Source organism: Triturus cristatus, chromosome 1_2 (genome assembly GCF_964204655.1).
Source record: "Triturus cristatus chromosome 1_2, aTriCri1.1, whole genome shotgun sequence".
Lineage (NCBI taxonomy): Eukaryota > Metazoa > Chordata > Amphibia > Caudata > Salamandridae > Triturus > Triturus cristatus.
In genome coordinates, this window is record NC_140580.1 from 90,096,553 (window position 1) to 90,122,249 (window position 25,697).

The 25,697-nt window shown below is 45.5% G+C and overlaps 1 protein-coding gene across 4 annotated transcripts in view; it reads left to right on the forward strand.

Moving 5' to 3' along the window:
• The window catches only part of FGFR2 (fibroblast growth factor receptor 2), a 115,736-nt gene that overhangs the window by 36,230 nt on the left and 53,809 nt on the right, over positions 1 to 25,697 (forward strand). For 3 of the 4 annotated variants that reach the window (XM_085602764.1, XM_085602738.1, XM_085602747.1), the window contains exons 2-3: positions 5,589 to 5,836; positions 21,736 to 22,002. In XM_085602764.1, the coding sequence (XP_085458890.1) occupies positions 5,589 to 5,836; positions 21,736 to 22,002 (515 nt within the window). The remainder of the gene's footprint in view (positions 1 to 5,588; positions 5,837 to 21,735; positions 22,003 to 25,697) is intronic. The other variant, XM_085602755.1, reaches the window with a different exon arrangement.

A 25,697-nucleotide genomic window follows, 5' to 3' on the forward strand; every position in this document is an offset into this window, starting at 1 on the left:
GCTTGGGCTATACATTGTTCAACACTATGAGACCTTCTAACACACATATTTAGCTCAGCTGGTGCAAGACTGTACTTGTGTACATTAACAATGTTATGTTTAGTAATTGGTTGTATGAAAATTGAAGAACTTTTTCTTTCTAAAGGTAAACCACTGAACATTCGTTTTAAGAATTATTGTGCAGTTTGTGGACTTCTTTAATGTTCATTCAGCCCCTTTATCTACTTTAATTCATTCTTTCGGCTTTTGTTTTTTAAACTACGCTGTTGATATTGAGTTTTTGATACAACTATATAGTAGTAACTCTGACATTTCTCTTAAACTTTGGGAATGTCTTGTTTCAGTCCCATGTTTGCTGACAATTTCATTTTGGAAGTTGAAGGCAGTCAAAACAGAGGTGTTGGTTCCAGGGAATCATCCCTGGGCCTGGACATCTGTTCGGTAGCCACTGGCTCCTGGCCCCCATCCCCTCTACTGTGACCCAAAATGTTGTGTCATTATCAACACTGATCTTACCTTCTGCCCACATGTAAACAAGATGGCCGCTCCATAGGACTTCCTTTTTAAAAGGTTAAGGAACATTCTCCCTCGCCTCTGGCTTGAAGGGAGGCGGCTGGTGGTCCAGGCCGATATCCCATCCTGTTTGGATGCAGGAATGCAGTCTGGCTTGGCGTACCCACGGTTCTTGTCTGTCGCATTCAGATTGTGCCAACTGCAGCTGCCATGTCTGGTACCTACTTTACCTCCGCGTGCTTCTGTTGAGCCCCAGTTGGACTTCCTTCACTGGCTACCAGTGAACAAACAGATGTAGATCAAGGCGCTTTACATGTGCACGAGGCACTTGCTGCCACTTGTCCGTAGTACCATAGCTCTTGGCTTCAGCCCTCCGTACCCTCTCACCTGCAGGCTGCTCATGCACGGTTTGTCTCCTTATATTATGCCGTCTGTGGTGTCCGGGGTCGCTTACTGCAACGACGCACCCAGACGGTAAGGCCTAGTGTGTGGGCTAACGAACACACACCGACACCGGCATACTCCCTCATTTGTACTTCGAGGTAGACATATACCATAGAAGCAGTGCGCGTGTGAAAGACAGCGGCGGGCGGGACATTCCTACTTACAGATCTGAATGTAACCATTTATATCGTGGGAGACCAACCCAGTCATTCATGTTTCTAAGGCTGATAATTTGAATAACCTTGTTTTGGCTTCATCCTTCTTCAGAGCAGTTTATAGTTTGTGGCGAGTCCATGGCTTCCTGGTTCACGGTGCCAAGTGACGCAGAGACGTCTGGCAATGAGAGGACGAAGAATCCCCCACTGCCTGCTGTTTACAGCTGTGGACCACACCGGGCAATGGAGGAGAGTGGGGGGCGGGGGTAGAGAACGGGGGGCACGAAGCCGGCAAAAGCGAGAGAGAGGGTTCGACCATAGATTAATGTTCTTTACATAAAAAAAGGTTCCCGGGCGTTGAACCCCATTAAAGTCTAGGGGCCACTGAGTTTGGATGCGCTCCACGAGGGAGAATCTTCCCAAGCGCGTGGAGCTCTGATCCAAGGTGTGAGACTAGCCCAGTCAGTCTCAGAGTGCTGAAGCAGTGACACGCCATTTGAGTGAGACTTTCTGTGGCTGTAAGTAGCATCATCTCACTGCGGTTCCTGGATAGTGTTTAACGCCCTGGTTTCTGTCATTGGGTCTGCACCAAAGCGTAGGCACACACTACTATTATGTGTACAGCACTACATCACTCCGTGTCATGTTTGACATGCTCCTACTACAACAAATATATGACATGGGACATGCTAGCCTGCACCCTTGAGTTAGGGCCAAGCTGTGGTGACAACCTCCAGTAAAAATACAAAACAACGGTAGCAATTCACCTGAGAAAAGCAGAGACAGGTGATAGTAGGGCTCCTGTGGGTTTATCTAAGATGATGAATCACCTCTTCCAAATGCTACCTGTGAGAGGGATGGGCGAAAAAGAATCGAGGAGGTCTTATGCGCGGATCTATGATGGCGTATTTATTAGAGACACAGGATGGAAAAGAAAAGGGTAAACACAGGTGGGCTTCGTGGTAGGCGATTCGCGAGTGATGCTTGAGTCTCGTCTGCCAATGGGGTCCTCTCCAGGTTATTGGTGTTGACGTTCCCCGGGTACCATGGAAAGAGAAGAGACAACAGGCGGTAAGTATGACTGTCGAGGGGGGGGAACAACTACCGTCACCAAGGGTAAAAATAAAAATAAAAAGGGGTTTGACACACCCAGTGCTCAGGCTAAGGATGTTGCGATATGCCCGGTTGATAGGTTAGGCCATATAAGTATGTATCAGGAAAAGAAAAGAAACGTATCTAGAATCACAAGCTCGCCCCTTGCTTCAGGTGGCGAGTATTCTCTGGTCTGAACCGTTTAGTGAGCTATTTCCCCGGTCCCGAGTGCCTTAGAGGGTGGAGGCAAAGAATGACTGGTTGACTCTGTCTATTAGTGCCCCTCTCTATACTCCCCCCTGCTTCCCAAAACAATTACAACAAACAAAAGAAGGGCCGCAACTCCCTCCCAGCCCCTATTATCCTCACAGTCCCCTTTACATGTACCGCGGAAGCCGTAACTCTCCGGAGTTACGGCGGCATGCAGGCGTCCTCCGGGGGTGTCCACCAGTCCTCCGACCAGTGCTCCGGTTCTGCTGACGCTTCGTCTTCGTCGACCAGGATGGGGCCGATGTCGTCGCGGTCCTTGGCTGGTCCCGGTCCCGATGTCCTCGCCCACTGATTCTCCTGTTTTTCCGCGTCGGTCCTCCGCTCGCCGTCTTCCTCTTTCTCTACGTCTTCCGGAGACTCTCCTTTCGCTGCCGGGTCCGCCCTTCTAAGTCCCCAGGACTCTTCCCATTGGATCGCTTCCTTCAGTGGGCGTTCCTGCGGGGAAGACGAGTTCGGGTTAAATGACCCTTGCCTGACTGGCGCGTACCGCTCGATGTGCTCCTCCTCACACTACCCTACCCCACAACCAACTCAGATGCTAAGCCGCTACCATGATAGTAGGGTTCCCCCTTGAAAATGAAATCAAATGCATGTCCTCTGCAGTGCTATTTTGTATAAGCAAGGAGCTTAAGCTTGTTTCCAGGCTATGTTATGTTACATAGTTTTGTTGCGTCCAAACTCATAGCCAGAAGGATGAACTGGGGCTGAGAGCCAATACATGACACAATCGCCATTTATAGCTAAGAAGACATGTAGCACTGAAGATGGACTATTGTTGTCTGTAGCCTACATTTGAAACTTGAAACCCTAAATGTTTCGGACGCTTTTATTATTGTGATAGGCCTTCTTCAGGACAGTTGATAAATGGAGAGTTGCAAGCTGATTGGCGCATATGACAAGGGAGACTTGCAAGCATACAGTTTCAGTATGACGTTTGTGAAAGGAATGGCATCATTTAGAGGTCAGTATTCAGAAATGGATTGGAACTAGTGAGGCTCAAATAAATAGGAAACAAAGATGATTTAGGACAAATAGTTTGTCCTGCCATGAAAATGGGGCTATTTGACTACCGATGGATACATTCCTTTAGCAGCATTCTTAGTTGTCACTAGTGGTCTGGTTCTTTAAGAATAACTTTTTGTTAAGTGTAACCGATCGCGTCTGTTACTTCAAGATTGCACTACCCCATTTTAATAAATATTACCACTGGAGTTTCTCCAGTTCTGCACGCGATGTGCCTGTCTGCTTACTGCAGTGTCTTATGTAATACCACTCATGTAACCAAATGAGAGTATGTTATTTACACTGTCCAACAAGGTGCACATAAATCATTATTACTGTACCAATACATGAGCCAAAATTGACGCAGCGTCAAAGGCGAAAGAGATTGCACTGCACACACTATGATGCTGACTTTAAACAAACAATTACTGAAAAACACTTCTTTCAAGATAGTGGATAGACTGGTGAGTAGAATAGGGACTCCAAGTATCCCAATCAGTGAAAATGTGTACTTATGAAATAACTGCTAGAAGCATGCTTACCGACATGAACAGTAGCTGAGAGTGTACACATTAAATACTCTACAGTTTATTGATTTCACTTATAGGTTGCTGATTGGTTGACTGATTATTTTTCAGAACAAATGAAACTAAAGAAATCTGCTAGGATCACGATATTTGTATTAGTCTAAAATGTATTTTGAGTTGCTTAATTTTGGGAGCACAGAGGTCCCTCTCTGGGGAGTTACAGCCTGAGGATGGGACCTATGCTACGTCTTTGAGGCAATTTGAATATTCATTCCCCAGTTTATTTTTAATCTGCTCAGTTTGGTTATATGCTAACCACACATACACCTCGTGGTTTTATGGTTCCCCAAAACATATCTGCCTTGCAATATCGTATACTATTTTTTTTTATTTACTAATCCGCATTATTCATTTATCACAGATGTGAAGCTTGCTAGATTATCTGCACTCATATCTGGGCTACACTGTATCCTTTTTGAACAAATACACTTCTTTATCTATCAGAGCAGGAGAACCAGGGGTGGAAAGCTTGATCTGTATTTGTGTTAAAAAGGACACTTTAAAAAAATGAATTTGTGTTTCTGCTGCTGTGTCGGTCGGGCTAAAAAGAAACCTAATAATAAAAAAAGTAGAAATTTGTATTTTGCAAACCAAAAGAGAAGGAGTGCACATGTTTGAAATAATACATTGGCAGAGCCCTAGTGTGCCGCTCTGTCCGCAAGTGTTAACGCATTGAAGGAAGTCATTCACAGAGGTTAGTGGGAGTTCGTTTTCCAATATACTCTAGAAATGGCCGCTTCTGGCCATTCTTCCACTCAGCCATTTCCGGCTTCGGTGAATCATACCAGTCCTTGTTCTGATCTTGATGGTGCAGGTTGTTTGTGCTTTGGTTTTGAAGATCTGCATGGTTCATCTTCTGATCTTCATGGTGCGTATTGATCGTGGTTTGGTTTTGATGGTCCCCATGGCTCGTGTTATGGGTTTCACCATTATGGGTTTGACCATTCTGTTGGTTCATGTTTTGGTGATCTGCATGATTCATAAATTGGTTTTGTTTGTCCATATATTTCATGTTCTACATTGTTTTAATGGTTGATATAGTTCACCTTTTACCTGCGGTTGACAGACAACTCTTGTCGTATTCTTGTAGTGATGGTCTGCATGTTTCCTGTTCTCTTTTTAATGGTCTATCTTGTTTATGCTTTAGTTTTGAGGGCCCATATAGTTCTGGAGCGGGATTTGACAATTTGTTTTGATGCTCCGCATATTTTACATTCTCCTGGTGTGATGCGTGATATATAGTCCATGGTTACCTTGGTTAGATCCCTCATGTTCTCATTCATCCAGTTCACAGGATGATTTTGAGGTTCTATGTGGTTCAGACTCTTTGGTCCGAGGTTCACTACAGTCTCTGTTCTCCTTTTTTATATTTTTGATTTCTTCATATTCTGTCTCAAATGGTCCATGCCGCTGCGATTGCATGTTTGGTATGACATATTGTTTATATGGTTAAATGTTTCAATACTCCATACTGTTCCTGTTCTCCTTGGTTTTTAACTCCTCTTCTTTCTCTTCTCCCACACAGAGGTGGTGCACGCTCCAGAAGGTCTCCGATTTGTGGCGGTAAAGACACTGGTTGCAGCTCATGCTGGCGCAGAGGCATTCAGATGGGAAGAAAGTCCACATGGCCATGCAGGGCAGGACCGGGGCGTGGCACTGAAAGGATGTTCAGCTGGAGTTATCTTATGGGCCTGGTCATGGTTGCCACGGCAACACTTTCTCTAGCAAGGCCAACCTACAACATTGCGGAAGACACTACACTGGAACCAGAAGGTGAGTGAGCTTAGCGCCAGATGTGTGGGTCAGTCAGAGCACTATCAGTCAGACACTACCTTGTACTTTCTCTCTCTTCGTCCATCTCTGTCTCAAACACATCACTGTCCATGAACACTTTGCGTGCCATTCTCAGTCTACACATTATTCAGTCTTACACTCCTGCGATGTCTCTTTTGGTTGACATGGGGTCTCTAATCAGAGATAGCTCAGCTTTTGAAGTGTTTCTAGTCAATGTTTCTTGTGTAGTTATTATCTCTGGCTCCAGTATGTAGCACTGTCCTCTGGGTGCTCTGGAATATGCCTTGTGTGGCCTGTGGGCCAGTACTGGCCGGTGCGGGACCCTCCTCCAGAACAGAAACTTCAAACTGTTCTGTTCAGGTGTGAGTAATCCATTCAAACCTGACTTTTTCTGTACTTTCTTTGGACTTCTAGTTTCACCTTTCCCACTATATAGCCAAGACTACAAGTACCAGAATGCTCTATAAAAAAGCGGAACTATAGCCCCAGAAGGTGCATGCACATTTGTGAGCGCATGAAATGCAGGGACGGAAGAGGCTGGAGTTTGTGACAGGTGCTGTTATGCCTGGGGACAGAGGGCCAATAGGAGGTCAGTGGAGATGGACACTGTCAGGAAAGTGGGCCTAAAAAGGAACTTAATAACAAGCATTGGCAAAGTCGATAGGTCAAGTCTCAGTGTGCTCATTACAGTGAGTTCCAACGGGAGGGAACCAGCAGGAGTGGACAGAAAGCGCTATAGTTGTAAATCAGTCCCTCATCCAGTTCAATGCAAGTACTTGAGTGGAGGCGGAAATCCAAACAGCTTTAGATGAGAAATGAGCACTCAATCGGGCTGTACTAAGGCGTGATTGACAAAGCCTCAAGCCAATTGCAAGAAGAACGTGCTCGAAGAAAGCCGGTGTTTGAAAGTGTCACACCCAAAGCCTACTCCCATGTATGTTTTTAGAAATAGGTCTGTTCGACGGCTGCGTTGTCAAAACTCAGTCCTGAAAAGGAAGGGTGATTTCAGTTGTCCCAGATCAGTGACATGTGGGGTGCAGTGCCATCAGCTGCAGAAGGAAAGGGGGCTAATGAGCTGAAAAGGAGAGGTCGGAGAGCACGTGGTGCGGTGGTGCTCTCATCTGTGCCCAGGCAGGGAATGTTTTGCAGTTTAGTGAATGTTGAAAATGCCAAAGTGCCCTTACAGATTAGCCACACCTATGTCATTTTCCATTTCAGTCACAGAGGAGGCCAGTTTAGAATGTTCATTTGCCCCACTGTATGTAAACCGAACAATGGCATGTGTTTGCGCGCTCCCCACCACTCTACTCCCCTCCACATGGCGGCACGTGGCAGTTAACACCAAAGGGAGTTCAGAGCGCATGTGCAGAAGAAAATGGCGGGAGGAAAGCCAGCTACAATTCATGTAGGAATCCATTAAAGCTGCTGTAGGCAGCTGCATTGCACCCACCACAAGAGGTCGCCAGAGTGGACGAATGATCGTCATGAATGAGAATATTTGGTGGCGTCAGAGGGAACGGAGAACCCAAATACCAAACTTTCATTTTACCCAGAAAATGCCTACATCAGGGCTGTCTGTGCTGCAAGGATCACGCATATCCAAAGGAGAATGTCTCCCTTCAGCGGGAGTCCGTGATTTGAGAGTGGAAGTGCTTCGACAAACGACAAATCTTCCCCCGGTACTGAAGAAAATGTGCGCACAAAGGGTTAGAAGACGAGTCCCTTTCCTCCGGTTTATGAGCCCCGGGTCTGACAGGTTTCAGACCAGGACACACAGGGCTGGACCGATCTGAAGGGGTGGGGGGAGGGCGGCTCAGCTGACCTGACTGAAGCGGGAACTATGTATGTGGAGGGAGGGGCTGTTATGTGGAATGTAGGAGAGTGACCCGGGTGGACACGCGCAGTACTGCTTGAGCGGCCCCTCAAACCCGGTGCTGTGAGTCACTCTTCGCAGTCAGTGACTCCCCCAGTCCACGCTTTAGTCTCCCCCTCCCCCGGACAGGAAACACCTGGAGCTGAGGCAGGTCACCCACCTCTTGGCTCAGGAAGGACCTTGTTTATGCAGGGGGTGTCCCTGAGGAGTGGAGGTGTGACTGGAGGGGGTTGGATATGCCCGCCAGCCCAGACCCTGGCACATGCGCGGAGTGAGTGATGAGTGACCTTCCTTCATCCCCACTGAGGCTCATGTTCCCTCGCAGCCTTTGGGGCCCGTGCTCTGTTATTACAACGTTCTCTCCTTCCCCAGACACTGGCAGAATTCAGTCTTTTTTTTAAAGTCAGGTATTGCAAAAATGTGTCCTTTCCTGTTTTCTTTCAGCTGGGAGCAGTCAGACCAGCTCAGTCATGTTCACTCAGCTCCGGGGAGCCGGCCCGGCCCCTGCTGCCTGAACTCGGGGATTTTCAGTCAAAAACAGCAGTTTACGGAACTTCTGTGAAGTGCCGTTTCAAACTGCCTACATCAGAAATGCTTATTAAATGAACAACTGCTTCTAGTAGTCCCCGCCTGCGGAGTGGGGAAATATCTACTTTCTCTTACTACAATGGCGTCGCCATCTTTCCCACATCTCATGAGTTGGGTTGTTTGTCGGTTCACAGCGTTCGCCATTCTTTGTAATAATCACTTTAGCAAGTTTAGAACTTGCTGCCAAACACGACATCTTATGGTTGGACATGCACCGCTTGTGCAAAAGTGTACGCGGCTCTTGTGCGCTTGTGTAGGGACTGCGCACTCTAAATCCGTGTTGGAGTCTGCAACCATGCAGGGCACCTGGGGACCAGATAACACATACAAACGTAGTGCAAGGGACAGAGTGAGGGAATGAGGAGTGAACTGATGGAGACAACTCACACACCCTAAAACCACCGCTGCAGGCAGAGGACACTGACACCCCCTGGTACCAAGCAATAGGTTTGTTCCTGCGTTTCCCCCCTAGTGAATCTAGTATGAGCCCTAATTTTAATTCTACGTATTACTTAGAAGATGGTAGTTATTCCGAAGCGTCTTGGTGCTATAGGAGATGAGTGCTAAATGAAGTAACTAAACATTATATGCCTGCCGAAAAAGCATACGTTTTCAAATGTTTTTTTTCAAACAGAGTGATAGGTAAGACTTTAATTGATATGGGAGTTTATTCCATTCTTTTGCAGCAGTGTAGGACAAAGCATGGACGCCACAGGAAACTGTGAGGATCAGAGGAATGGAAAGTAACACATTGCCAGATAAATACAGATTTAAAGAAGGGAATTTATTGATAAAACATTCTAGCTAGGCTGAGGAGATGTGGGTGTACGATACTGTGAACGATCACCATGGACTTGAACAGGATCGTGTGTGGCGCTGGAAGCCAGGCACAGGGGATGTGGCATCTCTAATGGGAGCCTTGGCAAACAGCCGGGCTGCGGGGCTTTGAGTCCGCTGGGGCCTTCTAAGAGACTCATGGGTTAGGGCCAGGTAACAGGAATTGGCATAATGAAGACATAAGCGGACCAAGGTCGTAATAACTTTTTTTTATGGTAGTTTAGAGGGATGAAAGGCAAGATTTCTTAAGAATCTTTAACTGCTAAAAACAGGTGCTGGGTACCTTCTTTATCCGAGGGGTTAAAGTACAGTTGCGCCCATCGGTTCTACCAAGATTTTGACAACCGGTGTAAGAGCAGATGCCAGGTTGAGAGAAGGCCATGGGCAGTATCCCATTTTCCAGCAGAGTTTCTAGTTATAAGTATCTCTGTCTTTTCCTGATTCATTGTGAGATAGCCAATAGTCTATGAAAACTGAGAGTATTAGCTGTGATATTATATTCACCACGGTTGGGGTGAAGTTAAAAAAGTAACTGAGTGTCATGCGCATACATATAAAAAGAGATCCCAATGTCTGATAAATCAGTAACCAGAGGGCTATATACAAATTAAGAAGAAGGGGTGAAAATATAGATCCTTGAAGGGCACCCCCCCCCCCCCAGTGGACTGGCAAGGGAGGACTAAGGCTTTCTGAGATGCAGCTGCTTGTTTCCTTTCCTTCAAGAATGGTTCAAGTCACTTGATCGTAGAAGGATGTTATCCAATCGCAATTTATCCAGTAGAAATGAGTGGTTGATGCTATGCTCGACGATATTTCGAGCAAAATCAAAGCTCCAGTCTCTCGACGACCCGCCATCGTACGCATATCATCAAGAACTGTAGTAGTCTCCGATTCAGTTTTCATGCCATTCCTATAGCCAGCCTGAGATGGACACAGTATTTGTCCAGTTTCTACCAAAAGTTTGAAGCTGGGTAAAAGTGGGCTTCTTCAGGACTTAGGTGAGGAACGGCAGAAGTGAAATAGGACAGTAGCTACAGACATCCTCGGAGTCCAGCGGATTTTTTTCAACAATGAAGTAATTATCACTGCTTTCCAGGAGTCCTTGTTCTTTCTGTTTAAATGTTTTATTGAGCAAAAAGGTCAAGTCGGCAGAGTGTGCAGAGCCAGCTGTTTCATCACAGGGGGTGGACACTCATTCTGAGGAGAACCTGACACATTAGCTGAAATAATCTTTTAATTATCTTCATTTAAAGAAACCTTCTAAAACGTAAGAGAGATATTACTAGCATTCGTAGGTTCATAACTCATGGGGCTTGTACGAATTGAGGCTACATAGCCATTGATATTTGCCCAAATATGTTCAATTTTAGCCACTAAATGTGTTGCTAGCTGTTTGCGCAGTTTGTCTGGGGCAGTAATCTGAGACATGGAGGAAAATAAGAAGTTAGTTTATTTACTGCACTAAAGTGTTCTTCAGACAAATTGGATATCTTTTCAATGCTAGTAGGATAATAGCGAATTTCAGTAGTGTGAATATTGGTTTTATACTTCCGTAAAGTAGACAAAGAAATCCTTAGTTGGACAGTTGGAGGGTTCTGCTATACAGATTTAGCTAAGCATGTCTATCTACAGCAATACATACTGTGACCACAAAATCTGTTGTAGCATGTCATGCTGTAGATTCACATGCACCCACCTCCCGGGATGTGTGTGCCTCTTGCAGATCTTCTCATAATCATTATTTTTGCTCTACATTGCACTGCTGCACCATGCTTGTCGACCACACTCCACAAATACTCTCACCTACTGTGGGAAAAAGCAATCTTATCATAGAGTTGGTGCCCAGACACAGTGTACACTAAGGAGGAATCACACCACATCTCGTGACTCGATAGACTTCTTAGAAAAAAAACAGCTCGCAAAAGTGTGAGCCCAGTACTAGATGGTAGAATTATGCTAAGCATGTGTGCAACCGTGCACGCACACACACACACACACACACATACTCACTCTCTCTCACACACGCACACACACGCGTTATATAAATGTATTCACTGAGGGGAAAACATTTTTAAAGAGATTTTCTGGTTGAGATCAACTTAATGTCTAACAGCCACTGAAATTGGCCAATGGTGCTAAACTCTCCAAATCACAAGTTCTTGTCATTTGAGTGTGACAGTGGTTGAATTGTGGTTCTGGTGGCACCAATGACTAAAACTGGTCCAACTTTAAGTGTTTTTACAATTTTACCTTGATCTCAACCATAATGCCCTTAACATAAGGTATTTTTGCCAAGTGACTTTTTGTTAGAGCTTTGCAATCACATATATTTTCTTATCATTATTGTACTATTTCTGAATGGTTAGTGGTCACTAAGGGGCCGTAAATAAGCCATGGACATCAAATGAACAGTGTGGCCACCAGAAGAGAAGCTGTCGCACACTGCTGGACTATGAATGGTGGACAGTGGAATACGTATGTTGGGAAGAGTGAGTGGGCTGATGACAGCCAGTTCATTGACCAGCACAGGGAGTCACTAGAGCCTCTCTCGGGGAAAAACCTGGAGCAGAATCAGGTGCATGTCTGGCGTGGAGGGACCAGTGGTTTGGCCCATGTCTGGTTGTCGCCAGGAATAAGCTGGCAGGTGCCTTTCGTAGGCTGTCAGCGTAGGGTCCGAGTGAGTCATGTGCCTCTGATGAATTAGGGGTTGGCAGTAAGTTGTGGCCAAGCCACCATATGTTTTGTAAGGTTAACCATGTGCCCCTTACAGGCTTGAAAGTCTGAGACAGAGACAGTCAAATGTCGGGTGAACGGCCATCAAAGGGCAGGGATTTATTGATGCTGACATTTTAGGACGAGTGCAGACTGATGGAACAAACAATGCACACAGTACTTGATGGTGCTGGCCTACCCTGCCCTTCCTGCGATGGCTCTGCCCATGTTGCCATGACACTAGGGGACGGCTGCAGGAAGACGCAACAGTTATGGCACACCCAAATATTGAGCCAGGCAACCAACATATGACTTGCTCATACTTTACATTAGGTCTCGCGAACATGAAGAAAGGCAAACACCATTGCCTTGGGTGTGGGCCACTCCCAGAGCTCCGATAAGGAGAGGTGATGAAATCTGGAGGAGAAAGAACCTTGCGTAAGGACAAGCCCGGACCTGTGCCTGCATCTCTGCTCTGATTGGGCGATCACCTCGGAGGTGCCACCTTCACTTTGCAGCTTCAGGCGTGGGCACACACAGCACCACAGGAATCTGGACAGAGTTAGAGGAGCCAGAGGACGCCGTGAAAAGTAAGACAGGAGGACATGCTACCGTGGGGCAGGAAAGGGACTCAAGAAGCACATGGTTCAAGGATGGGAGCACCCAGATGAACACAGGACCTTCTTCAGAGCTCCCAATGGGACACCAAGCAGCACATTCCTTAAGGCACCCAAATGGCAGAGAGAAAGGCAGTGGAGAGTGCTTTGAGCACTCGAAGGGGCAGCAGGAGAGTCAGAGTGTAGACCTCAAAGCACAGAAGAGGAAACCCAGAAGAACATACCTCCGAGCATCCACAGGGACACACAGCAGGACAGTGGATAATCCTCGGAGCACCCAAGGAGCGCCAGCTGCTTTTAACTCAGTCCTCACACCACCGATGGGGCAAAGTGCAGGAAACACCAGAATGGACACAGTATACAACTACCAAAGCATCTAAAGGGACATTTCGCCTATTGTAGAACATTCTCGAAGCACCCAATGGTCCGATGTGATGGAAATGGAAACATCTGTAGTACATCACAGACTCACTGCAGAAGCTTGGATGCTGATTATCTGCATCCAAAGAGCTACTGTGGAAGCCAAGGCCCCGGGATCTCAGGTCACTGGCCATGAGGAATTCTCCACCAGTGCAAGGTAAGTGGCGTGTGTTTGCTCACGCAGTCGAAGAAAGGGTCTTTTTGTGGAGTCTTCAGGGGCACCAGGGTCATCTGGCTGGTCTCTTGGCAGCCTCGTGACAGGTAGGGTGTCGCACATGTGGTTTCTAGGTGCGTCAAGTCTTTTCCTGGTGCCTGATCTGTCTCTAAGAAGCTATCTTGTATTGGAGCAGCTCTTGCGAGCAATATTTTCATTTTGTTTTATTTGCACTTTTGGTCTGTGGCCTTTCGTGAATAAAGAATTAAAATGAAGACTAAAGCTTGCGCAGATCCCTGCTCCTACTCGGCACACTGCTGCAGCACGAGCGAAGTCGTTCACTAGTCTGGGACAAACGTGCGAAGTGTGTGTTGATGTCGACTGCCAATGAAGCAGAAGTGGCCCCGAAACTTGCCCTGCATGAGAAGAATCAAACATGGTGATGAGTCAGGAGGCGCCTTCAGATGCCCACTGCCACCACGCACCCCAGGGTCCTCCCACTTTAATGCGGATCCCCCCCGCCAGCCTTCTACCGAGTCTAAAGCAGGCTGATGGAAGCCCTCCACCGTCACACAACGTCAAGGAGCTTCTGCATGGATGCTGGAGCACTTTACTTCAGTTGGCTATATCCATAAAAGATGGTAGTTTTAGGACTACAGGATTATAATGAAACAGAATAAATTTACATAAAGTATCGAGAGGTAGTCATTGATTACGCAGGACTATTTCTTTCAGTACACAGTCATATTCTCATTAAAATATTTCACATTTCAAGTTATAGTCATGTTGTGAAGGAGGTGACGTAGCGATCCAGTCCTGTTTTGAGAGGGTTGCTAGTCCATATTGTGGGAGTAAAACCAGAGAACGAGTGGGATACCATTGAGGGCCTCTTACATCGCTCAGTTTCGAGGGGGAATTTATTTGTCCAGAGAGATGTCGGAGGAGATGGAATGGGAGCTACTTGAGTTTAGTTATGACTGGGTAATGTGTTCTTACTTTAATAAGTCACAAGTCATTCTCCATGCAGCTTTTGTGATGGTTTTTAATAGGTGATTTCCTTATTGCAGGGAAGCCTTTCACTATGGCTATAACACTTTCCAGTTGAAATAGAACCAGGACCACTGAATTATGCAATTCTGCAGCCGGGGAATTTGACTTAGTTTGAATCTGCAAGTTTTGCAGCAGTTGGTGGATTCTGCAAGTTTTGCAGCAGTTGGTGGATTATGCGCCCAGCACGGAAATACAAAATACTAAGTCAAAAGTTTCCATACCAAACCAATCAAAAGTTGCCAAAGCCTAAGCGCTACACCAGATGCCCTGCAGGGTCAGGTTCTTTGCAAACGTCAACTGGTCACCTATCAGGTGATGATTGTTAATTGCTGGACTAATGAGGTAACATACTGGCCCAGAAAGTATTTGTGTGTCTTAAAATGAAAAAATAGAGAAATAATCCTTCCACGGGATGTGGTGCATTATACGCATAATTCACCATTCCTTGCCGCATAATTAAGTCAATGCTGCTGCCTCATTAGGTCTTCCTCTGCCTGCATAATTCCAGATGCCCTGTATATAACTAATGTCCGTGCTGCCTGTTTCAGGTCTTCAATTCTTGATTGGCTTCAGTAGTTTTTGATTGTGCCATGCACCTTTTGACATTTTTGCTGTGTGTTTCTAAGCCGTTTTTTGTCGCGTGTGATACCCAGTGATTTCACGATGTGAACACACCCAGCTTGAAGTAGTTTAGTTTGTCAGTGAATTGGAATATTACTGCTTGTGTCATGGCTGCTAATGAGAAACTCTGCCTTATTCTGAATGAGCGTCATCTGTTCAGAGGATACCCAGTTTCGGATTCTAGGTATGTCGTTTTTAACGTGGTTAGTGGATAAACACTCTTTGACTTGCGTATGAATCTGTGTACCATTCGCCTATTGATGGTATGAAAGCCAAATGTTTACGCGAACTTCACTATGGCCCCGGTGCAGGTTAAATAGGAGCTGTGCAAGGATTGAGCTTACTTGGGAAATTTAAAGATTTCTAATTGCGAAAAGGTTTCATTAATCTTCTGTTCCCCAATATTGAAATTTAAGGATAAGATGGTCATGGGTATCCTGCACCGCTGACAAACCCAGTAGGATCAGAGAGCATGTTTCCTCTTGGGCCAGCATTTGAAATGCTTCCTTAATAGCCAGTCATCCATGTGCCAATGAAAATTGGTCAGTTGTCCATTTCCGTCTATATATATATATTGGGTTAGTTGTTTCACTGGACATTTCCCCATAATCTAACCAAAGAAAGGTAGGCTTGGGGTGCTAACTTCATATTCCCGCCAGGGTGGGTCAGCCTTGGGGTTCTTCTGGTCTTCGAGGATGGGTCTTGGGATGCCTTTCTTTAACGGTGTGAATAAGGCCCTGGCTGACGGAGGTGTTGGAGACATTTCTCCAGAGTTGGAGGAGAGAGGAACTGACTGGGCATTTTATTGATAACAAATGTTCAAGGGGATAACTGAATGGACGGTGGTGAATGGATGGTGGAGGAATTAGAGAAGTGACACGGTTGAAGGCGGACCAAGGCTGTTTTCAGTTCTGATTCACGTGATAGGGCTAGAACTAGTAAGTGGAGGCAACTGCGCTACAGATAGCTTAGATCTTCTTTACAACTGAGTTTGCTGTTTCTGAGCAGCATTCTCCAGGCATGAGATCAGGTTTAGACTTAGCAGCAGTTTGGCTTTTAACAGTGCTGTTGTTTTTGTCTGATACTTTGCTGATTTTATTTGGACTTTAAGACGTTGACATTGGTAATTGATATCCTGTATTTATACTTTCTTCTGAATTGTTTTAGTTTTTCATTCAGGGTGGGTGTAGGTTGTTTTTTTTCCACATGCACTTAGAGTTGCGTATGCGTCATTCTTCAGATTTAGGGATGTGCAAAGCATCGTTGTCCGGTATATTAACCCTAGAGGTGCTGTAACTTCAAATAGAGCGATCAGGGGCCCTTGTTTTGCTGTCTTTGAGTGGTGATAGCAGAGCTGAGGTTATCCAGGCACATATTGTTTGTGTTGAGACTGATTGCTACCTGTAGTGATGTTCATCGAGAACGTTATAACGGGGTGAACATTCCGCTAAAAAAATCTCCGTATATTATGGTGCGCCGAGAAGCCCACTGCTCATTTTTATCCAGTGTGGCTGTTCTGTCATCAGTGACTATTGCAAGCTTTGCACTGTTTTCTCAGCCCTTAGTTTCATATCTGAGAAAGAGAGCATATTGACACAGGGACGGGCCTCTCCCGCCGTTATCGCCCTTAGTCAAGGACACAAGCCAGGGAGGGACTGAGAGTCCAGCACTCCAGCCAAGGTACCCACAGACAGGGTGCGAGAGTCCCCGCTGGTCGCAGAGAGGTTCCCCTCAAGCCTGCGGAATGATTCACTTTCCAAGATGGCGAGCATAAGGCTCCAATAAGCTGGCCAAGGTCAAATACAATGACAACTATCAGATATCATTCTTTGCAGACAGTTTCATAGTGAGTTGCGTAGGGGCTCTGTTGGGTTCCTCGGGATAGGCAAGCAGGAAACCTACACAATCTGAAGGGAAAGCTAGTTCTTGGCATCTGATTGGATCATTCTGACAACTTGAATAGAAAGCAATATGACTTTGTTGGAAATGTATAAAGCAGCAGTTTGTAAAATGAGGCACTAGGATTTAGACTAATGGCCTGTGAGACATGAGCATTAAAATATCCAGTGGGCTTCCTGGCTGATTTCTGCTTGCCCATAGTAAACCCAGAGCACGGCTTTGTCCGGCAGATTGATAATTTGGAATAAAATCACTTTATTAAGACAAGTACCTGTAAAATGGGAGAAGAAATTTGGTGGGAAGGATAACTTGAATGAAAAGCAATAGGAATTGCAAAAAAGCAAAAAAAAATCAATTTTTGTCTTAATCCACAGAAAAATGTCCAGAGTTGGATGGGTAGTGCGTCCCGTTGATGCAAAGCCTGCTGTCCTGTTGGAGTGGCTCTTCTAGGAGAGCAGCCGAGGCATACAGGGTTCAGAGACCGGAAGAGCAGCAGGCAGGGCACAGGCAGCGGAACTTGTGTCCTTCAGGGCCAGGTGAGGGTGCAGCAGGGGTCTCCATGGATAAGGGGCTGAGTATCCGTGGTAACTGCAGGACTCCCGAGAGGGTTCATCGGTGAAAGTGGACCCAGGACACTGAGACTAGAAGGCGGTGGCAATGCTGGCCACACAAACACTGGAAGGACTCAATGCGCACCGCAAGAGAAGTCACTTCTTGTCAGCGGTGAATGAGGTAGCATTAAAAGGACCCATCGCTGAAAGTGGACCTATGCTCCAATGAGTACCCTAGTGAAGGAGTACGAGCACAAGGCGTAGGGCACAGCTAGGCAGAAGATCCAGTGACAGTGGTGAGCACACTAATACTGAAGGTGTTCATTGGTGAAAATGGACACAGCCACAGTGAGCAATAGGCTTAGTGGCAATGGTGGATGAAGTAATACTGAGAGGCCTCAGTGAGGGCCCAGACAGAAGGGGCTCAGTGGAGGAAGATCAGTAGAGCAGTCGCACCAGACACATCAAACAGTGGCTCAATGGCAATTTGTGCTGTAGTGATATCAACAGTAACACTTGAAAGGGCTCTGTGGCAATGTTGGGTGCACAAATTCTTAAGAGGCTAAATTGTGGAAATGCACACGCATTGCGGCTGAAGAAAGGCTTCTGTGTTTGAGGTGGCAAGCTTGACGGACCCTTGGTTTCCAGAACACTCTTAGTGACAGGGAATTTGGAGACCCACATCGCCACCCTTTGTGCCATTAGGTTCGAATGACTGATGGGTAAACCAAAGGGTGTTAGCGTATTGAGAAAATTAGATTTTTCCCAGCGAGTAAGTGCCTCTGAAAATTGGGAAGATTTTGGGGTAAAGCCACTTTGATTTTAGATGAGCTTCCTTGGTTCCGAGATAGGAGTGAATATTTGGAAGGAGCAAGAGAAACTAAACAATGTGACATGGGTGTGTGGCTAGCAAAGGGGCATGTTGCAGTGCACAGATAGAGGTTTAACAAGTTGTTTCATCTGTGCGCATTAGAAATGAGACCTCATCTGGAACATTGTGTTCAGTTCTGGAGGCCACATCTAAAGAACTCGTCAGCTGAGGTGGCCACATCTGGAGATTTGTGTCCACCTCTGGTTGCTGCATCTGGAGTATGGAGTTAAGTTATTTTTGCCATATCTGTGTCCTCAGTCCAGGGCTGGTTGCCACATCCATTGTGTAGTGTCGTATCCAGCATGAAGATAACACACGAGGCATTGTGTTCAGTCCTGCAGGTTACATCTAGGATATTATGGACAGTTCAGGAGGCTTCATCTGGAGAATAGTGACTACATATGGAGCATTTTGTTCAGTTCTGGAAGCCACATTCAGAGCATCTTATCAAACCGGAAGGCCACATCTCAAGGGTTTTTGCCTGTTTGATAGGCCAGGCTGGGAGTGTATGGGATGGGGACTATATGTGGAGCATTTGGGTTCGATTCCTGAGGTCTCCTCATGTGTTCTGCATCCCTTCACATTCATCAAATATCACCCAGTTCGAGGGCAGCGTAGGAACCATTTTGTCAAGTTCTGGATGCCATAGCTTTTGCATTGTTTCCAATTTAAGGTCTCTTTTTGGGATTATCTTGCCCAATTCTGGAGGCCATATCCTTATTATTATATCCTGTTCTGAAGTTACATCTGGAGCACTGTGTTTTGTTTGTAAATGCCCCATCTTCAGGATTGAGGGTGGCCTCATCTGGAGTGTTGTGCTCCATTCTGCCAGCCACACCTGGTAGTGTGTGTACAGTTTTGGACGCCACAGCTGGAGTCCTGCTCTTAATATGTTAAATGGATTATTTTGACTAGCTCTGGAGGTCTTCTCTGAAGTATTGTATTCTGCCCTAGAGGTGTCCCCTCAGCTGATCTTCTTGAAAGTATTCCGTACCAAGCTCTTGGTCCTTCTTTAAAATATTGCACGTAGCTCTAGAGGTCCTATATGAAGCATTGTACCCATCCCCATTTGACATATAGTACCCAGCTCTGCAGATCCCATTAAAGGTACTGTACCCTGATCTACAGATCCTATTTAAAGTATTGTACCCGTCTCTGCTGTGCAGACCCCATTTGAATTATTGTACCTGGCTCTGCAGACACTACTTGACGTATTGTACTCAGCTCTACTTGATTTTATTTCTGTTGTCTGTTAGATTGATAATAGTTAACTGTTGGTCTCAGATTGTGTTTTTATTTAAGGACAAGAATGTCCCTCTGTGTTTTTTCCCACTGGACAGCTACAACGCAAAAATGCAATATGTAGCCACTGGATCTAATAGAAACCTAACTAGTCAAAAGCAAATTCATCCTATAATTAAGGGCGGGCAGAGAACACCGCTCCGCCAGCGGAATGTGCAGAGATTTGCCTTCTCCGCGCTTTGCTGAAAACGCAGAATATAGGTCAAAACTCCGACTCCACAGTGGAGCGGAGTTAGCCAGCCCCCGCTAATTAGGCTCCCCGCCTCCACCACCCCCAAATTAAAAATATTTACAAATTACAGTATTTTCTTCAAAGTGGTATTTCTACATCAACTCATCCTTCATTTTAGCACTGATCCCTGCTTTGAGCCGTGGTCAGAACTTGACACTCTTCCTAGTCGCAGCACAGGGCAGCCGCAGAAGATAAGGACCACTGTCCATTCTGGAGCTCAGCTAGCACCTAGGTATAAAATGACCACAGTACGAACCACCGAAGAGATGTAGTTCATAAACCAAAGACTCATTGTTTCAAGGCGCACATCATCAGGTATCAAGCAGTGCCTCCCAGCTCCTCAGTCTTAAGGCCAGTAGCAAGTCACCTCTCTGTCTCCCACATTCATTTTGCACCATAAAGAATCACGCCATCTCCTGCCCTTAAGGGAGGAAGGGTTATTCCCCTCCTCTTCAATATGCGTGCCTTTATGTAGTTTCTTGGTCAAATTCAGCCGCGGTCCATGCAGGTAACAGCAGAGGGCGGTGGGGCCATGTAAGGGGGCATTTCGAGGGACGATGCAGAGGGAAAATTAATTATTTATTTAATTTTCCATCAGCATCGTCCCTCGAAATCCCCTCTTACCCGGCCCCACTGCCCTACCGCTGTTACCTGCAGGGACCGTGGCTGGTGAAATTTTAATTATTCCATACTAGTTGAAGATGTACGAAGTTTCAGAATTTGTCCGACTCTCACATAGCTTAATTTTGCCTGTCGATGCAGCCAGATTTCCTGCCCAACATGGACAGGAGACAAGGATAACCTAAGTGACAGTGGTGAAACAAAATGGCCGCCGTTAAGCTTCGTTGTCTCCTTTTCCTACTCTTAGAATCCATACCCTGGCACTTCTGGGAGTAGGAAAGGAGATGGAGTGGGCACCACTGATCAAAAACGAAGCCGCCGCAGCTCCCAGCCCTGAAGCCTGTGGGAAGGTCCTTGCTGCAAAGCAGAACCCCTTTTTAGCCCCACGTGCTAAAACTGTGCCCATTTTATAAAGCTGGTGCAGTTGTATTAAAAAAAACCTTTTGCATAAGGTGCAATGCTGCTGTATTTGCAACATAGCACAGATCTAGAAGCCACACATTAATCCGGGTGTCGGTGAACGGCAGATTGTGACAGTTTGCCTTTTTCTGCCCCAGTGTTCAGTGTCTACCCAACAATCTCGTTTTCTTTGGGAGCTTCTTCCTGGTCGTTAAAAACCTCTTTAGCAGACTGCTGAACAGATGCATGCACTAATGCAATTCTTGGGGGTTTGTTACTCGGTGTGCTGACCTAACTCTCTGTGGTACAAGGGCAACTTTATTGACTCTGTTTCCTTTCCTCTCTCTCTGCACTTATCTCCTCTCGCTCTCTCTCTCTCTCTCTCTCTCTCTGTATTCTTCATTCTTCCAACTATTTTCTTGCTGTATGCATCTGTCACATCGCTTTTGTACCTTCATCCCCTTTTTGATTGTGCATTCTTCCTCACCTCTCAATTCACCATTCTTTAATCTGCATCTTCCACCCTTCTCACATAACTCATCTTTTCTCTATCTTCCTCTCCTCATCTCTCTGCTCATACCTTTCTCATCTATGCCCCTCTTTTTACCGCATTGTACTTCGTACTCTTTATCATTGATACCTCCTTATCAATCCCCATCTTTCTCTGTAACTCACTAATTTTTCTCATCTCTTTATCTCGTTTTTCTTCCTTCTATTCACTTTTCTTGCACCTCTCACCCTTCCTCACATCTTTCTATTACTATGCCTCCTCTTCATCTTTCTGGGTATATTATTCACTCTCCTCTTCTGCTTATCCCACTGTGCCTTCCTCTCTTAACATTTCTTGATACCTCACCTCCTCTCCTCATCTCTTTCTTCCTTTGGTCTTCCCTCTGTTCATCTTTTCCTGTACCTCTCCCCATTCCTAAATCTGCCATGGTTCTTCCTTCTCTTCAACTTTCCTGGTGCTTTGCTTCCTTTTTTTCTTCTTATGGTCTCTTTACCTCTCTCATTATTTTTCTGGGTACTTTACTAATTTCCTCTTCTCTGTCTCTATCTGCTTTGTGTCTGATTTCTGGCTTCCCTATTCTTCCTGTGCTTCCTTGCCTATCTTTGCTTCTCATTCTGCAGAACCTCCAACCAAATATCAGATTTCCCAGCCTGACGTTCATTCAGCTTTGCCCGGGGAGTCGGTTGAGCTGCGCTGCCTTCTGGGCGATGCCACTATGGTCAGTTGGACAAAGGATGGCGCCCAACTGGTGAGCAACAATCGCACCTTGCTGATCGGGCCCTACCTGCAGATTAGGGAAGCTGCTCCCCGGGACTCCGGCCTCTACGCGTGCAGTGCAACCAGGCCGCTCCAAAGCGAGACCCGCTACTTCATTGTGAACATCACAGGTGAGTGAGAGGCACAAAATGGTTGCATCCACATTGGCCAATCACAATTCTAGATCAAGAGACTGGACAGACACAGGAGTAACCCTAGCTTAAGAACAAAGATGGAGCTTGACACCGAGTGGACATTGCAGTGGGTAGATTAATGGAACAGTTGGGCTTTTGGTAAATTTCCTGTGGTGATTAACAGGGTCTTACTGATAGACAAGCTGCTTTTACTGATGTAGTTGAAGAGTGCAGGATTGTTGGGAAAGCAGAATATTTCTCTGTAGGCTAGTGTCTCGGAAAATATGCAGGCATGAGCAGACAGTTCATTGGAGAGAGATGGACACAGGGCGCCATGGGGAGGCTTGTGAAGACATGGTAAAAGTGAGACACCAAGCGACACTGATTGGCAGAGACTGGACACATGAAGACACTGGGAAGACCTGGGTATGGCTAACCGCTTGGTGTACATAGACATGGATCTAGGAAGTCACAGAGCAAGAGAAAAGTAGGGAAACAAAGAAAGTCATTGGGTATAGACTGTCATGCGGTGATGTACCCTAGGACACCCACACGGCATCAAGTCCCAAAACTCAATTTTCCAGGAAAAGCTATGTCAAGGATATAGGCAGAGTTGCACTATGCAAATGGAAGGTAAAAACACATCATGTCCCCCTTCCCTGGTAATTACAATGAGCACAGTAGTGAAAAGTAATGGGTCTCGTCGGATTTACACGGCCTATCTTAACTCCACAGACTCGTGGTATATCACCCAAGAACTACGGCTGCTTTTAACAACTGCAGTTCACAAATGAAACTCTGGGGAGAAGGGAAAAATCACCAGCCGACATGGAATTTCTGATAATCCTAGTAATTCCCAATTTATGAGGACTGCTGGGGTCCCACAGTTAATCCTGTTTAACTCTTTCCCTCTCCCCCCTGGAGATGCTTCTGGTATCGGGACTCCATGGAAGCAGCATTACCGGGCCTCACAAGAGAGACCTCTTAATAAGGCTCTATGACTCCAGGACACCGTGGGCCTATTTACAAGCTGTATTTCTTCCATACTACAAAATGCTATTCACTAACCTACAGGTGTAGAGCTCCTACCCCTCTTATATCTTTTCCATGCGGCCATCACCACCAAAGTGGCAGAAATCTCCGTGCACATAAGTACACATATTTTGTAGTAACTGGGAGGGTGGACGGGAAGTGTTTGGATAATGGGGACTACTAAAAAAAATAGGAGTTTTTTTAGTAAGGAGTAAGGAGGGTCTTAGGGGGAGGTAAGAAGGGACTTCGGAATGGACATGCTAATACAGGCACCCTTCTATCTTTTATTTTAAAAGAATATAATTCATTTAAATGAATTAGACAACTAACTTTAAAGTACATTTTGTAAATATTAATCAAATAGTAATATGCTAGTGCAAGTGGGATTTCTTTTACATTTAATGTTAAAAATATTATGTATAAAGTAAATTAATATATGTGAATTAAATCAATATTTAAAAAAGTTAATTGATGAGTTAATGTGCTGTAATATTTTATCATATTAGCTCTAGTTTAAAATATATATTTTTTTTAAACGAATAAACTAATACATTTGATTGATTATTATTATACTTTACGATAGAGAGATCTCCGCCCCGGTGATGTAGATCTCCAACTACATGTGAAAAGCTACTAGTAGTAATTTTACATTTGTAAATATATTCTTTGATGCCTCCACCCTCCTGTTTTGGAAGGGGGATACATATAGGTCCAAACCTAGGTGTAAATCTACACATTTAAATGGTGAATATCCAAAAGAGCAGACTTACCCCTAAGTGAAATAGTAAATTTACATGTCAGTAAATCTGCATGTGTAAATGTACCTTTGTGAGTAGGGCCTCTTGTTTCCAGTCCCGGGATTTCCCTTACAAATTAACATCATTTGTTGTGTTAGTCCAGTTGGTTCAATAAACCCGACCCCTGATATCAGAGAGCATCAAGTTGGCAGATGAAATCCCAGGCCTGTAAAAATTGATCTTGTCGATGTCATGTGTGCCAACCTTGCCGCTGGCCAAATCACACAGTCTGGCATGGGTGTGTTGAGTTGCTAGGGCGGCACAAGCCAGGGATGTCAGAAAAGCAATATTCTCTGGCAGTCTATAAAATGCACAGATTGTGTTGTGGAGTGTAAAATCCATTTGAGCATGAGCAGTGTTTATTGACGCTAGGAAACATGTAAGAGAAGGGAAACAACTGTAGAGTTCGAGAAATCTCCAAACGTACTAGGGAGGTGACTGTCTCCGTAGACTCAGGTTGTAGCTCAGTCAGATTCGGGTGGGTGTGAATCTCAAAGTTCCAACCTAAAAAAGTGGGCCACAGGGTGAATGTGTGAGGTGACCAAGGTTTGGGATGGACTGTTCCCCTAAGGAGCAGGGTCAGTACTGATTTGCATTAAGTGGGGCTCTGGGTATGATTGAGAGTTTGGCAGACAGGTCCTCCATTGTTAAACTAAAGGACCACCCATCCGATTTTGAGTTGTGTGGACTGCAAGTTTTAGGCTGACAGAGTAAAATCTACTCTGGCAGTGGAAAACGTCCTCATTGGTTCAGGGGAGTACAGGCTGTCGCAGGTAAGCCATCTGACTGTCTGCCGTATTTGGCGTAAAGGATTGGATGGGGTTTTTTTTACTGTCCGTCACCACCAGGTATATCCTGACTGTGAGGGAAGATGAAAAAAAGAAAAATAATCCCACAATATGAGAGTAAACTCCCATGGTGTGGGGGTCATTAGTGTTTTTATTTTTCAAAAACAAATTCCAACTTTGGGAACTTGTTTTTAAAAAAAATGAGTCTTGGAAAAGTTTGATGGAGCTTTCAGTCAAGCTTTTCCTACATCCACAGGATGTTCCTGCCAATGTATAGAGGTGTTCGCGGGCCAGTGGATATCTCTAAATCTGGTGAGCGTAGTAAAGGCAGGGTGGCCGACGCAAAGTCCCCTGCCACCCTGCCTGCCTATAATCTGTATGCCAGACCCTAAATCAGGCCCTCTGTCTAGTGTGGCTTCAGTCGGAGAAAACTGATGGTTCAGAATGCCACACCTAGTGATTGCCAGTGGTTAGACTATTTGTAAGCATTAGTTCTATCAACTTTTGGGTGTTTAATTACCAGCTTTCCAAGCCTACTTTTGTCAATCTTTGTAAATACTATAAAGTAGCAATTTTTTCTCTCTTCAGGGAGTACTTCTATGGTGCAGATGTGCTACTTGTTTGGTAAACCAGTTACCATGTACCTTTAGGTTCCTCATCGAAAAAACACTAATGAGTTAAAACCTCTGAATAAAATCAGGGCAGCGAGAAAAAACAAAACAGTCATAGCAGACTCTACTCGGCACCCCCAGACCCATCTACTAGGCCAGAGAAGCATTTATTTAGGGGGTGTCACACCACAAACAGCCTCCTTAAAGTTACCCCTTCTTAGACTCAGACACGTAATTAGGGGTAAGAAGTGCTGCGACTGGGTACGCATTCGCTGCCCCTACGTGCAGCTGGGTGGCAAACTGCAGAAACCTTTGCGGGTCTTTACATTTTGTGATTGAGGTGCATTAGCAGAGCTTCTTGGGGCACCAGAGCAGGGCAATTGTTAGGGGAAAGGACAGCAGTGATTGCATTAGTTGAGCTGTGCCAGGGTCTCTGCTGGAATGGGAAAAGGGGGCTGTGTGGG